The sequence below is a fragment of the Panthera pardus genome, unplaced genomic scaffold, assembly GCF_024362965.1.
Source record: "Panthera pardus isolate Hobbes unplaced genomic scaffold, ASM2436296v1 HiC_scaffold_1, whole genome shotgun sequence".
Classification (NCBI taxonomy): Eukaryota; Metazoa; Chordata; class Mammalia; order Carnivora; family Felidae; genus Panthera; species Panthera pardus.
Genome location: NW_026526654.1, coordinates 82,612,080 through 82,627,391, shown reverse-complemented (window position 1 = coordinate 82,627,391; position 15,312 = coordinate 82,612,080). Strand labels below are relative to the sequence as shown.

The window sequence follows — 15,312 nt, the reverse complement described above, 5'->3', positions numbered from 1 at the left end:
ATAGATTGGCTACTTGCACAGACTAAACTCTTTCCCTGTTTCATTGAGACTATGTATTTATAGATTGGCTACTTGCACAGATTCTAATGATTTTGAAGCAATCAAATTTAAAAAGTCTTATACAGTGAGTTCTTCCCCCCCCCCCCCCCCCCAGTGAAATTTGGATTCATAGAGTGTTAGAACTGGAAGAGACCTAAGAGGTCATCCAGTTGTGTTGTTAACTTAGAGATGAAGAGTCTGGGGTCCAGAGAAGCTAAGTGGTCAGTGGTGGGGCAACTCAGTGGTGCCAGAGTGGCCTTTGCTGGAGCCTTGGTCTCCTGACCATGTTCCGTCCTCATCCAATGATGTGCGCTCCTTTCACGAAGCTTCTGGTCATTCATTGTAGGTGACGGAACGCCCCGGAAAAGAAGAATTTTGCAGTCCGTCCTATACTCATTATGAAGTTCCTCCAACTTTCTACCGATCGGCCATGCTCCTTAAGCCCCAGTTGGGATTGGGTGCAATGTCCCGTTTACCATCTGCAAAGAGCAGGATCCTGATCGCGAGTCAGAGGTCCTCAGCGAGTGCCATCCACCCACCAGGACCCATCGCGGCAGCTGCTGGCCTCTACAGTCCCGATTCGGCAGGTAAGCGATCCAACGGCCACTGCTTTTCCTGCAGCACGATTAAATAGTAATTATATAAAATGGCAGTAACTGCCTAAAATAGGAACGCCTCTCACCCTTTGAGAGGAGTCTTCTTCTGCCTATCTGACTGTCCATACAGATACTTGTCAAGACTCCTCTGTCTGCCACCATCACATTCCATGTTACCTTGAAAATGATGGGCTTTGGGGCGCCAGGGTGGTTGGTTGGGCGTCCGACTTCAGCTCAGGTCATGATCTCACGGTCCGTGAGTTCGAGCCCTGTGTTGGGCTCTGTGCTGACAGCTCGGAGCCTGGATTCTGTGTCTCCCTCTCTCTCTGCCCCTCCCCTGCTCATGCTCTGTCTCTCTCTCTGTCTCTCAAAAATAAACATTAAATTTTTTTTTTAAGAAAAAAAAAAGAGAAAATGATGGCCTTTGCAGCCACCTCCTTACTTCTTGTAATTTCTCCTTTCTCCAGTAGATCCTCTAGACCAGGGGCCGAGGGAGATTTTCTGTAAGGGGCCATACAGTAAGTGTTTTAGGCTTTCCGGGCCGTAATGGTGTGGGTTGTAACTACTTGGCATGAGAGCAACCACAGACAGTACCCCAGTGAATGAACGTAGCTGTGTTCCACTACAGCTTAATTCACAAAAACAGATAGTAGGCTGTAGTTTGTCAGGGAGACCTTCCTACAGTCCAGCGCTGACCACGTCCCTCTTCGTCTGTCCACAAGTCAGGACCGGCCCATAATCCTGCCCCTGCTCAGCAGGTGCAGGCAGGTGCCACCCCCTGAAGCTCTCTGCACGCACTTGTTTGCCCTCACCGTGCTTCTGCTCGTGTGGTTTCCTCTAGGCTTTCTGTATTATCTTACTAGTTGTGTAACACGGTGAAACATTGTGAATATAGAAAAATATAGAAAAGGAATGCATCATACTTCTGTATTTTTAGCACCCAGCCAGACTTACTATTACGGGGTTTTTTTGTTTTCGTTTTCTTCCAGTGTGATTTTTTTCTGTCCATTTTCCGATAGTTGAAATGATGCTGAATGTGACTTTTGTTTCTTTCTACTAATAATCGTATTGTAGGCATTTCCTAGGCCATTGGTGTTTCAGAAATATTTTGGTGGCAACGTAATATTCTGCTTTGTTCATTTATCCATTTATTCAACAAGTCTTGGGTGCTTATTTCGTGCCAGAAGTTGTAAATTTAGAATTGCACTGGCGAACAAATCAGAGAGTTCCTGCCTTTATGCATCTTACAGTCTAATGGATGAAATAGACCAAAAAAAAGCACAAAATAAATACATACCTGTAAGTATGAAAGCAAGGAATATACCGTTTTGAGAAATTACACCCAGAAGAATGATATGCATGGGACAGAGGTACTGCAGGGACAGCCTCTTTGAGGAAGTGGGAAGAATGGGGGAAGGTGGGGAATAATGTCAGAACGTCCAATTCCTGGCAGTTGAGTTCTGCTTACTTACAACTGTTTCCAATAATGTTGTGATTTGTGTCTTTGTACATACTTATGTGTCTTCTTCCCTATTGTTTTCTTAGGATAGGTGATTTGAAGTGTAATGATTGGATAAAAGCATATCCAAACATTTTTTTTAAGGCCAAGGAATTTTCTAGAAAACCTGTAACAACGATTTTCTCACTAGTGTTTCTTGGAAGTGCTTCTTCTTGCCATCCCCTTGCCGGTATTGAGAATTACCACCACTACGCCTCCTCCTTGCATTATTATTGCATTTCTTTTATTATCAGTGGAAGGGAACATTTTTAAAGCTATTTTCCATTATATTACTTCATGAATCATCATTTACTCAGGTAATTATTGTTGCATTATAATTTTTAAGTAGCTTTTCTTAATAGTTTTTTTTACAAACACCTCTATAAAGGTCAAATTATGTTTGATTGTTCTCATGATAGATGTACATTGTGATGGGACTATCTGTTATTATCAGACCTGCTGCAAGTTAATTATGTGATTCAGTCCCTCACTCAAGAACTATTATTGAGGGACTGTTACATGCAGCACGGTCCTAGGTGTGGGGGATAGAACAGTGACAACAGACAAAAATCCTTGCCCGTGTGGAACTTGAGTTTTACAATGGGGGCAGCCATTTTTTTTTTTTTTAAATAATTGCAGATAATTTACATGGTCTGTTGGGAGAACTAGCTGGTACTGAAGGAAATGAAACTTTAGAGAAGGGGAATTACAATTTTCAACAGGGTAGTTGGAAAAGGCCTCTGAGAAGATCCTCAGACCCTTCAACCAGTCCCCAAAGGAGGTGAGGGAAGGAAGCATGTGGCTATCTGGGGTAGAGCATCCAGGCAGAGGGAGGAGCCTGTGTCCAGGCCTGAGGTGGCAAGAAGGCCAGGAGGCTAGAGCAGAGTGAGTAGGAGAGGAGGGAAGTGAGGGGGTTGGCACTGTGTGTGTGTGGGGGGGGGGGGGGTCTTGGGGGGCGGGAGGGATTTTGGGAGGGGGATGCTTAAGGCCTAAGAGCCATTAGAAGGATTGAACTCTTATTTACCCTGAGTGAGAAAACCATTGGAGGCTTTGGAGTCAGGGCAGCGTGGTCTGGCTTTTGTGGACCCAGGATCTCTCTGAATCCTGTGTTGAAGGCACGCTCTACAAGGACAGAGGGTGACGCAGGGTGAACAGACAGGAGGTGGCACAGTGGTCCAGGCAGTGACGGGGCACAATGAGAAGGTAGAGCACAACGGGGTTCCTGACTGACTGCACACAGGAGGTGAGAGAGAAAGCGCAGTGTAAGGTGACTCCTGGAGAGCGGAGTTGCCATTCGGAGAGTGGGATTGAAGCTGGTGAGGAAGGGGAGGGTGGGAGCTAATTCAGGGCGTGTCGTGGTTGACATGCCTTTAGCCGTCCTAGAGCCTAAAGCATTGCATCTAGGAGGCCAGCGTTGAGAGGACAGGACCGGCTGGAGATGCCAAAGTGTTCGTTTGTCCGTGGATGGATGGTGTGCAAAGCTCTGACGCCCCCTCCGCTGGGCTGCCACTCTCCGGTGCCATCTCACCTTCACCTTCCCAGGTGACTTAAACACTTGATGTGGGTTTGAATTATGCGCTTTGAAATAGCAGGATCTAGGGCCGCCTGGGTGGCTCAGTCGGGTAAGCAGCCGACTTCGGCTCAGGTCATGATCTCACGGTCCGTGGGTTCGAGCCCCGCATCGGGCTCTGTGCTGACGGCTCAGAGCCTGGAGCCTGTTTCAGATTCTGTGTCTCCCTCTCTCCCTGTCCCTCCCCTGCTCATGCTCTGTCTCTCTCTGTCTCGAAAATAAATAAAAACATTAAAGAAAAAACGAAAAAAAAAAAGAAATTGCATGATCTAACACATATTAATGGTTTTACTTCACACATAAAATTTGGAAAAACTGAAAAGTGCTAAAAAATAAACTTAGTTGAGATTTATCTAACAACAGTCAAGTTTTGAGGCATGAAAGGTCTTTAAGAATGTACCAGTGGCACAAAAATACAACTACCAGGAAGAGAGACAGGCATTCTGAGTTCCCTCTGAGGATGACTTATTTGTGTTCACACCTTTGTGGTGAGGGTGACACTTCCTCAGAGGTCAGCTCGGCCCCCAGAAGTGCACATACCTACAAGGGACTCTTCTGTCCCAGCTCCTTCAAGACTCCAGTCCTTTCTCATGGGCATCTGGTCTTAATTTAGAGAGATTGTGTCCACATGGGTCATCATTAGGGACCCAACAAAGCCTTGCGACAATGATGAGTGTCACTCCTATGGGACACTGAAAATGTGAAATCCTTTCTTAGTGCTGTTGGGAGGACCGCCCAGCATAGGCTCAGGGGCAGACAATCAGGAGTCCTTGCTCCAGAGCTTTTGGGGGATGGCCGTGTTCCCATTGGCCCCGGGGCCCCGGAGCCAGGCCAGTGGCCCTTTGCTTGGCCTGGCTGGCTCATTCCAGGCAGCAGACCCTCTCCTGTCTTGGGCAACTTGGCTAGAGTCCCCCCCAGGCTACCAGGACCTGTTCTGGCAATATGCCTGATTGATTTATTTCTTTTTTCCCCCTAATGTTTATTTAGTTTTGAGAGAGAAATAGAGGAAGACACAAATAGCGAATGAGAGAGGGGCAGAGAGAGAGGGAGACACAGAATCCGAAGGGGGCTCCAGGGTCTGAGCTGTCAGTGCAGAGCCGGACACGGGGTTTGAACTCACAAACCACGAGATCATGACTTGAGCTGAAGTTGGTTGCTTAACCGACTGAGCCACCCATGTGCCCCCCCCCCCAATTATTTCTTTTCTTTCTGCAAAAATCCTTCCATCTTTCTTCATGTTTTCCTAGGAGATACTCCCCTTTTCATCAAACACAATCTTTTTTTTTTCTTTAATTTCATGAGGGTCCATTACATGCAGAACCAAAGTCATGATCCAGTAAAAAACTGTTAATAGTGTCTCTTCATTTGAGAGCTAGGAGGGCTTACCCGTCAGACTCTCCCAGGAAATGAAGGCAAATATCTGCATACCATCCTTCTGGAGGAAAAAGGACAAAGAAAAGCCAGACAGCTAGGATACCACATTAAAGCGGTCTGAATGCTCACTCCTGCCATGACTTCCTGCTGACCACCTCGGTAGGGAGTCTCTCCGTTTGTTCCTTCACTGCAAGAAGTCTTTCAGCTGGGGAGAGTGCGGTTCACCCAAGACTATAATTCACAGGGCTGTGGAGAAAAAGAAAACGTATTCATTTGTTCAGTAATCCCTGGATGCACATTTACTACGTGTCATCCCAAATCACAAAGGTAAACATGGACAGATCTGGCTACGTTAAAAGTGACTTCTGGGGCGCCTGGGTGGCTCAGTCGGTTGAGCGGCCGACTCTCGTTTTCGGCTCAGGTCATGATCTCACAGTCCGTGAGTTCGAGCCCCACATCGGCTTCTGTGCTGCCAGTGCAGAGCCTCTTTGGGATTCTCTCTCTCTCTCTGCCACCCCTCCCCCCGGTCTCTCTCTAAAAATAAATATATAAACTTAAAAATAATTGACTTCTCTTTGTTTTGAAGCAGTCAGCTAAATGAGGAAGGAAACCATCCAGATTCCAACAGATTGACCGTGAAAGGGCATACACAATTAGTTTACAAACAAGAAAATATAACTGATAAATAAAGAAGAGTCAAGAGTCCCCAACTATGTAATTCTAAAATCCAAAAACCTATGAAAACAAAAGGTTTTCATTCATTTGGTGGCACTGCCTGGCTGTAATCATCGTGAACATTTGTGTGTTCCTTCCTAATGCTTCATGTGAATATCCATCTTCCTGCTGCAGAGGTGTTAGTGGGGTTAAGGAATGTGGCCAGAGAGTTTGAGTAAGAGAGTTTGGGGCGTGCTGCGCCCACCTTGACTTAGGTGCGATCCTTGTTTTTGTATTAAAAGTGAAATGAGTGAAACTTAGGCAAAATAACTTATCTCCCTGCAGTTTATAAACCACAGTGCAGAGAGTTGACCTCAAGCCTGTCTCCGTGTTCATGTTCTTAACCCCTCTGCTAGACTACGTACTTGAACTGCCTGTGTTAAATCATACTACTCTGAAGTATCTTTATTTTCGAACACAAGCTTAGGACCAGTGTTTGTTGATTTTCTGGCAGACCATGGCCTACGGGCTGGACAGCTGTTTTTGTCAGTCAATGTTACTGGAATGCAGCCACACCCATTTGCTCAACCTTTTGCTTATGGCTGCTTTCAGAGCTGAGACAAGATATTGCCCATGAGCCTGAAATATTTACTCTCTGGCCCTTTAAGAAAAAAGTTTGTTGCCCTCTGCCTTAGTATAATGCCAGTGACGGATTACAGTGGTCACTGTAGGTTCAGGCTGAAGAAGTATATGAAAGAGTATAGAAGGTTTTGAAACTCTTTGGACACTGAAAGCCTAGATCTGGGAGGCATGGGGAATTTAAATTTTATTAATGGATTTTACCAAAATTTAACTAATTTCCAAGGACATCCATTGTTTTTTTCTGATTTTATTTTTGTTTTTTTGTTTTTTTTCCTCCCTGGAGAAGTTAGCTGACACTGCATGAGGCAATGGGGACGATCGTGGAGTACTGGTGTCAGGGATGCTCCAAGAGGGGACAGTGGGTGTTGCAGGGACTGTAAACTTTGGAGAATCTGAAGTTCATGCACGTCTGCAGAGCCACAGGATCAAAGCTGTGTAGATGTCAGGCTTTTTTTTTTTTTTTTTTTTTTTTAACATTTATTCATTTTGAGAGACAGAGTGCAAGCGGGGGAGGGGGAGGGACAGAATGAGAGGGAGACACAGAATCTGACGCAGGCTCCAGGCTCTGGGCTGTCAGCACGGAGCCCAACGCGGGGCTTGAACCCACGAACCGTGAGATCATGACCTGAGCCGAAGTCGGACGCTCAACCGACTGAGCCACCCAGGCCCCCCTGTGCTGTGCAGGTGTCAGTCTTACACAGTTTTTGGCTGAGATGCTTGGCAAAGAATCTACTCTTCTCTCTGTTTCAACAACCCTAGTTTTCTGGAGATGACTTTAAAATGGCGGACTTGAGAAGTCTGGGCTTAGCTCAATTAAAGTGTTTGATTTGCAGTCAACTGATGTGAAATAGATTCTTGCAGTCCATTTTCTTTTCTCGCAAGTTTCCCCTCAAACGACAGGAGGACAGTGTAGTTACTGTCTGAAGCACATGTAGAAACATCTGCGTATCCAAACCACAATAAGTGAGGAGGGGCTGTGAAGTGCAGAAAACCTCTAAAGAGGATGCCTTTAGTGGCAGGCGGGGACAGGTCAGCGGAGCCCACAGAGCAGGGGGCTCTCCTTGGGTCACCTGTGCTTGGAGCAGTGGTGTGGGGTACGTAGGCAGGAGTCAAGAATGTCCACGGCTCTGTTTTTTACCATAAAACAGCAGGGAGGCAGAGCTGAGGAAGGACACACGCATCTTTGCAATGATCAGTCTGTGAGGTTGGGTGTCAGGAGAGTCTACAAGTAACCCTACAGCTGCCAACCTTCTCTGTCGGGAGAGAAATAAGTTAAGACACAAGCCTGTGCTCACACACACGACCTCAGGTCCCGAAGCACCTTGCTGTGGACCAAAGAGAATTCTTGCCAGTTTTGAACCCAGCTTTCCAGTCTTTCCCTACATGAACCTCATGCAGAGAGCTAGGCAGATAGAAAGAACTCACCTTATGAGTTCACCTCTGCTTCTCACCAGCATACACTTCCCGGGCCCCGGCTGTCGAGCCTGGAACCCTAGGAAACAGAGAAAGTATCTTCTTTTGCCGTTTATCTCCCTCCTTCTTATTACCATTATTCCTCTTATTCCTCTCATGACCATAATTAGTTTCCCAGTTCCACCTGTTCTGGTTCAAGAGCACTGCAGAGTCTAGGTCTCTCCCTTAAGTAAGCTCTGGGCCCCAGACGGACCAATCTTGGTACAGCCATTTAAAGACTAGTCCCTAACCACTTGAACAATCTTGCTTCCCTTTTCTCTCCCAGTCTCTCTTACTCTACAACTTTTCTCGATTTCCTCTCTTTCTCCCCAATTCTCAAATATCCCTCAGGAGTGCTCCCGGTCTCCCTGATGTCCACCCCAGTCACTGGGAACAGAATTATTTTCCACTCCCCCTGCCCCATATGCAGCCTCAACACCGCAGGACCCAGAGTAACTGCCAGGCCCTCCTTTCTGGTTCTACCCATGTCCTGAGTCCCCTCAGGGGAAAGATGGGGAAGCTCTGGACTTTCTTGAGGATGTTTTGTTTCTTTCTGGACTCTCACTCATCCTCTCATGAGGTGATGTCTTCCTGTCTAGCTGCTTGCATGAGAAGTGTGTTCCAAGCAGAAGAAAAGCACAAATGAAGGCACTAGGGTAGGAATGAGCTTAGTTTGGTCAGAGAACAGGAGTAAACTCAGCATGAGCTGGAGTAAGTGGCAGGTGCCTAGGAGGAGAGAAGTCGGGAGGTAGGCGATGACCAGATCACACCGGACCTTGGAGGCCCTGGCAGGGAGTTTGGGTTCGAATCCAAGTGTGATGAGTAGCCCCCAAAAGCTTTAAACATGATCTGACTTATGGCTTACAAAGATCATCTTGGGGGTCTCTGTAGAACAGAAGAGGGAAGACTGGAGTGGGAGACCAGCCAAAAGCTGGTACACTTGTACAGATGTGAGATCCTGGTAGCTGGTGGCATAGAGGAAGAAAGGGATGGAATTGTTGAGATATATGTTGGAGATAGGACCGTAGGATTGGACATTGAGGGTGGGTGATGGGGAAAGAGCGGAGCCAATGAGGACTTCTAGAATTTTGGCAGGAGCAACAGGGTGGATGGTGATACCATTTATTAAGAGACATTGACTAGCCAGGGGAGTGGGGGAAGGGCTGGGCCAGGGAGGCAGTACAAAGAGTTCTGTTCTGGAAATTCTGGTGGAGCAGTCACAGAGGCGATTAGATATATGAGTCCGAGCCCCAGGAGAAGTCAAGGCTAAAGGTTAAAATTTGGACTTCAGCAGATACTACTAAAGTCAAGGGAGTCAAGTGACAGATGTTAATGGGACTTACTGTAGTGAGCATTTTGCAACCCATACAGATATTGAGACATTACACTGTATACCTGAAACTCTTATAATGTTATGTCAATTATACCTCAATTAAAAAAAAAAAGTTGGGGCGCCTGGGTGGCTCAGTCGGTTAAGCGGCCGACTTCGGCTCAGGTCATGATCTTGTGGTCCGTGAGTTCGAGCCCCGCGTCGGGCTCTGTGCTGACAGCTCAGAGCCCAGAGTCTGTTTCAGATTCTGTGTCTCCCTCTCTCTGACCCTCCCCCATTCATGCTCTGTCTCTGTCTCAAAAATAAATAAACATTAAAAAAAAAAATTAAAAAAAAAAAAAAAAGGTAATAGCCAAGGGAATATAGCTGGAGAACAGAAGATGTCCCAGCATGGGCCCTTACATCCCAACATTTAGCCTGGGAAGCAGCAGCCAGGGTACAAAGTGGAAGTCCAGGAGAATGTGGTATCCTGAAAGCCAAGAGAAGACAATACATCAAAGAAGCAAGGAATGGCCAATAAGTTTGATTGCCACTGAGGAACCATGTAGTATGAATAGGGACAGAGAAGGGATCAGTGAATTTGACAGCATGGAGGTCATTGATTATCCAGTATAAATGGAATCATGGGGACAAAAGACTGATTAGCCAGACAGACAAAAGGAAGTTGACCCTCAAGTGTAACCAACTCACGCTTACGGAATGTAAGAAGCAAATAGCAGAAATGCTAGATGAAACTTGGAGTTATTTCATAATTTGAGGAGATCAGAGTGATTTTGTTTTGTTCACCAAACAAAATCAGGGTTTCTGAAAAATACTTGTGATAATTTGGAATGACTGCACTGATGTGCAGAATTTCCCAGAAAACTGCCTCTCATATGACCCAAACCGAAACAACACTGTCACCTGACCTCAAATGTGTTATGAGTCACACACAAAAAAATCTATTAACTTTGCAGATCATCGATACTTCTGTCTTATTGCTGTTAACATGCAAAATGGTATCTGGGGTCATTTTGTTGAGGTCTATTTCCTCAGCTTTGAGAAACTCAAAACAGCTGGGAAAGGAAGGCCTAGATAAGAAAGTTAAATGAAAATGGCCCAGACAATTGAGTAAAGCATCTGAATGCCTTACTGCCACAGAACTTCAGAAGATAAATGAAAGTTCAGGAAGCCGTTGTCTGAACAGTGAAAGATGCCTATTGCAAAGCTGTGGGGAGAAAAGTTACTCTGTCATGCCTTAGTGAAAGTAATGGCTTGTTTTAAGGCTGAGCTCGTATACAGAGTTATTTTGACAACCTAAGGATAATGATGACAAAGGTGATGATTACAACTGAGGAGTGATTATAATATAAAACAGTATTTACTGTGCAAACAAACTTATGAGGTAGGTTTTTTTTTTCCATTATCTTTTTGTGTTTTTCAGATAAGGCTCAGCATTCACAAGGTCAAAAGCTAGTAATGCAGAGTAATGCTACCTGTATCCAAATCGAGATCTGTGTAGTAAACAGTTCCCATCACCGATCAGCAGGTGGACAGAGCCTTGCCAATGAGCTGCACCTGGTGGTCTCAAATCACTCTTTCCCCGGGGCAAATGCCAGGATCCAGTTTGGGGAGGTTTGCGTGTCAAAGTCAATATACCTTTACAAACCTGTTATAGACCTTTGTCACCACAGCGACGACCCAGAATCTTTCCGGTGTCCCCCAGACTTCTCTTCTGCCCCTTACCAGGCAATCTCCCCTCCTACTGCCCCACCCCAGGCAAACAGCGATCTGCCTTCTGCCGTTGTAGATTATGTTTTCTAGACTTCCATGTAAGCGGAATCACACAGTATGTACTCTTTTTGTATCTGGCGCCTGTCGCTCAGCGTGTTTTTGAGATCCACCCGGGATGGTGCCTTCATCCATAGTGCGTTACTTTTATTGCTGAGTATTGGATGGATGGCTGTACCACAGTTTGAATATCCATTCACCTGTTGCTGGACTTTGTCGGTTTTCGGCTGTAACAAATGGAAATACTAGGAATGTTCGTACGTAGGTCTTTTTGTGGACATCTATCGTTTCACTTCTCTTAAGCAAATACCTAGAAGCGGAATTGCAGGTTTTCATAGTATGTTTAATTTAGATGCAAATGTCAAACTATTTTCCAAAGTGGCTTACCCATCCCACATTGCCATGCGGACTCTGTGTGAGTTCCAGTTGTTTCATATCCTCACCAACATTTGCTATTATTAGTCTTCTTAATATTCGTCATTCTGATGGGCATGCAGCTATATAAAATTATAATCAGTTTTAATTTCCATTTCGCTAACACCTAATGATGCTGGCCATCTTTTCATGTGTTTATTTGCATTCATAGATCTTTTTTTGAAGTATTTGTTCCCATCTTTTGACCATTTAAAAAATTTGATTGTTACTTGATTGTTTTTTTATTTGATTATTTTTTTATTCAGTTATAAAATGTTTTTATATATTCCGAATACAAGTTTTCTTTGACATGTGCCTTTCAAAAATATTTTCTTCTGCTGTTTGCCTTGACGTTCAAACAAAATTATTTATTTAAATTCAAGTTAGTTAACCTACAGTGTAGCATTGGTTCCAGGAGTAGAACCCAGTAATTCATTGCTTACATATAATACCCAGCGCCCATCCTGACGAGTGCCCTCCTTAATGCCCATCACCCATTTAGCCCATCCCATCACCCAGCACCCCTCCAGCAACACTCAGTTTGTTCTCTGTAGTTAAGAGTCTCTTATGGTTTGCCTACCTCTCTGTTTTTATCTTGTTTTTCCTTCCCTTCCCCCATGTTCATCTGTTGTGTTTCTTAAATTCCACATATGAGTGAAGTCATACGAAATTCATCTTTCTCTGGCATATTTTGCTTAGCACAATACACTCTAGTTCCATCCGTGTTGTTGCAAATGGCAAGATTTCATTCTTTTTGATCACTGAGTACTATTCCGTTTTGTGTGTATATCACATTTTCTTTTTTTTTTTAATTTTTTTTAATGTTTATTTATTTTTGAGACAGAGAGAGACACAGCATGAATTGGGGAAGGGCAGAGAGAGAGGGAGACACAGAAGCGGAAGCAGGCTCCAGGCTCTGAGCCGTCAGCCCAGAGCCCGACGCGGGGCTCGAACTCGCGGACCGCGAGATCGTGACCTGAGCTGAAGTCGGACGCTTAACCGACTGAGCCACCCAGGCGCCCCATCACATCTTCTTTATCCATTCATCAGTTGATGACATTTGAGCTTTTTCCATAATCTGGCTATTGTTGATAGTGCTGCTATAAACGTTGGGGGTGCATGTGCCCCTTCAAATCAGCATTTTTCTATCCTTTGGATAAATACCTAGTAGTGCAATTGCTAGGTCGTAGGGTAATTCTATTTTTAAGTTTTTGAGGACCCTCCACACTGTCCTCCAGAGTGGCTGTACCAGTTTGCATTCTCACCAAGCGTGCAAGAGGGTTCTACTTTCTCCACATCCTTTCCAACACCTGTTGTTTCCTGACTCGTTCATTTTAGCCATTCTCACAGGTGTGAGGTGGTATCTCACTGTGCTTTGGATTTGTATTTCTCTGTTATGAGTGAGGTTGGGCATCTTTTCATGTGTCTACTAGCCATCTGGATGTCTTATTCGGATATGTGTATATTCATGTCTCCTTTCCTTTTCTTCACTGGTTTATTTGTTTTTTTGGGTATTGAGTTTGATAAGTTCTTTACAGATTTCGGATACTGACCCTTTATTCGATATGTCATTTGCAAATATCTTCTCCCATTCCATCAGTTGCCTTTTAGTTTTGTTGATTGTTTCCTTTGCAGTACAGAAGCTTTTTATCGGGATGAGATCCTAATAGCTCATTTTTGTTTTTATTTCCCTTGCCTCTGGAGACATGTCTAGTAAGAAGTTGTCTTGACTTTTAATTCCCTTCACAATGTCTTTTAAAACATAGGCTTTTAATTTTGATAAATTCCAGTTTATAAGACTTTTTTTATGATTTTTGGTTTTTGCTTCCTATCTAAGAAACTTTGCCTAACCCAAGGTCTCAAAGATTTTGTTTTCTATATTTTATAGAAGTTCCATTGTTTGATTTCTTATTTTGAGGCCTGTGATCCATTTTGAATTAACTTTATAGGTGGTGTGAAGTATGGACTAAGGCTCATTTTTTTTGGGGGGGGGTGCATATAGTGTCCAATTTTTCCAACACTGTTTCTTGAAAGTATTATCCTTTTTCCATTGAAAATCAATTGACCATATACATTTCAGACTATTTCTGGATCCTGCATTCTGTTCCATTGATCTACATGTCTCTCCTCATGCCAATACCACACTCTCCCAGAGACTGTAGATTTGTAGTAGGTCTTGAAATCAGGTTGTGTAAATTTCACAACTTGTTCTTCTTTCTCGTAATTGACTCTTCTAGATCATCTAAACTTCCATACATATTTTGGAGTCAGCTTGCCAACTTCTAAAAAATATACTTGCCGTAGTTTTGATTGAGATTGTGTTGGATGTACAGATTGATTTGGGAAGAACTGAGATTTTTAACATTAAGATTTCCAATCCATAAGCACAGTATATCTCTTAATTATTTGGACCTCCATTAATTTCTCTCAGCATGACTTTTCAGTTTATTGTTTAAAAGAATCTCTATGTATTAACAGCAGCATTATTCACAATAGCCAAGAAGCAACCCAAGTGTCCATGTGTCTGTGTATGAATGGATAAACAAGATGTAGTGTATACATACAATAGAATATTTTTCAACCTCGAAAAGGAAAAAAATTTGGACACATGCTACAACACGCATGAGCCTTGAAGACATTATATTAAGTGAAGTAAAGCTATCATAAAAAGAAAATCACTATAGGATTCTACTTGGTGCACCTGGGTGGCTCAGTCAGTGAAGCATCCAACTTCTGATTTTGGCTCAGGTCATGATCCCACAATTTGTGATTTGGGGCCCCACATCGGGCTCTGTGCTGGCAGTGCGGAGCCTGCTTGGGATTCTTCCTCTCTCCCCTGCTTGCTCTCTTTCTCTCAAAATAAAGAAATAAACATTAAAAATGGTTAAGATGATAAACTTTATGTCATGTGTATCTTACTACAAGTAAAAATCTTCAATGTATTTTATGTTCTTTTATATTACTGCCAAGGTGTTTTGTGTGTTTTTTTTTTTTTTTAAGTTTCAGTTTCTAGCTATGTCCTATGGATTTAGAGTATTCATATTTGTTATTATGCAGTTAGAAAGATTGTTAAATTTCTCTTATGACTTTTTTGACCTATAGGTTATATTTGGTTGTATTGCTTATTCCCCCAAATTAAGAGATTTTTCAGATACCCTTCTGTTGGTTATCTGTTTAGTTCCATTGTGGTCAGGGGACATCCTTTGTTTGATTTGAGTCCTTATATACTCTTGAGGTTCATTTGATGACCAAAATAGGCTTATACTTGGTATATTGTTCTATACATACTAAGAAGGTCTAGTTAGCAGATAATGTCATTTAAGACTTTTATATTTTTACTATATTTTATCCTAGCAATTACTTAGGAAAGGTGAAATTAATAAATGTAATTGTGCATTTTAAAAATTCTCCTTTCAGTGATACCAATTTTTGCTTCATATTTTAAAGCTTTGCTATTATTTGTATGAACTCATTTGGGATTTTCATGTCTTTTTATTAAACTTCCCCTTTTCATTATGAAATACACGTCTTTATCCCTGATAATATTCCTTGTTCTGAAGTCTATTTTCTCTGATAGCATAGCACTCTAGCTTTCTTTTGATTAGTATTTACCTGGTAAATCTTTTTCCATTATTTTATTTTTAATATATTTATATTTTATATTTAAAGTAGGCTTTTAAAAATTCAGTGTGCTAACCTCTGCCTTTGAATTGAAGTCTTCTAAATCATTTACATTTAAGGAAATTATCAATATGTTTGGGTTTAAATATATCATCTTGCTATTGGTTTTTTTATTTGACCCTTTTCTTTATCATTCATTTTTTCTTCTTTTACTGCCTTCATTTAGATTGATTATTTTTTAGATTCCATTTTGTCTCCATTTTTGGCTTATTAGACACAGTTCTGTCTTTTATTTTCTTTTAGTGACTGCCTTAAGCCATCTGTTGACCTACTGTTTGATAGGTTAAATCAA

The 15,312-nt window shown here is 43.0% G+C and overlaps 1 protein-coding gene across 2 annotated transcripts in view; it reads left to right on the top strand.

Annotated features, from left to right (window-relative positions):
* Positions 1-15,312, top strand: part of MTUS2 (microtubule associated scaffold protein 2) — a 371,219-nt gene that overhangs the window by 10,835 nt on the left and 345,072 nt on the right. For both annotated transcript variants that reach the window (XM_053900643.1, XM_053900642.1), the window contains exon 2: positions 386-626. In XM_053900643.1, the coding sequence (XP_053756618.1) occupies positions 386-626 (241 nt within the window). The remainder of the gene's footprint in view (positions 1-385; positions 627-15,312) is intronic.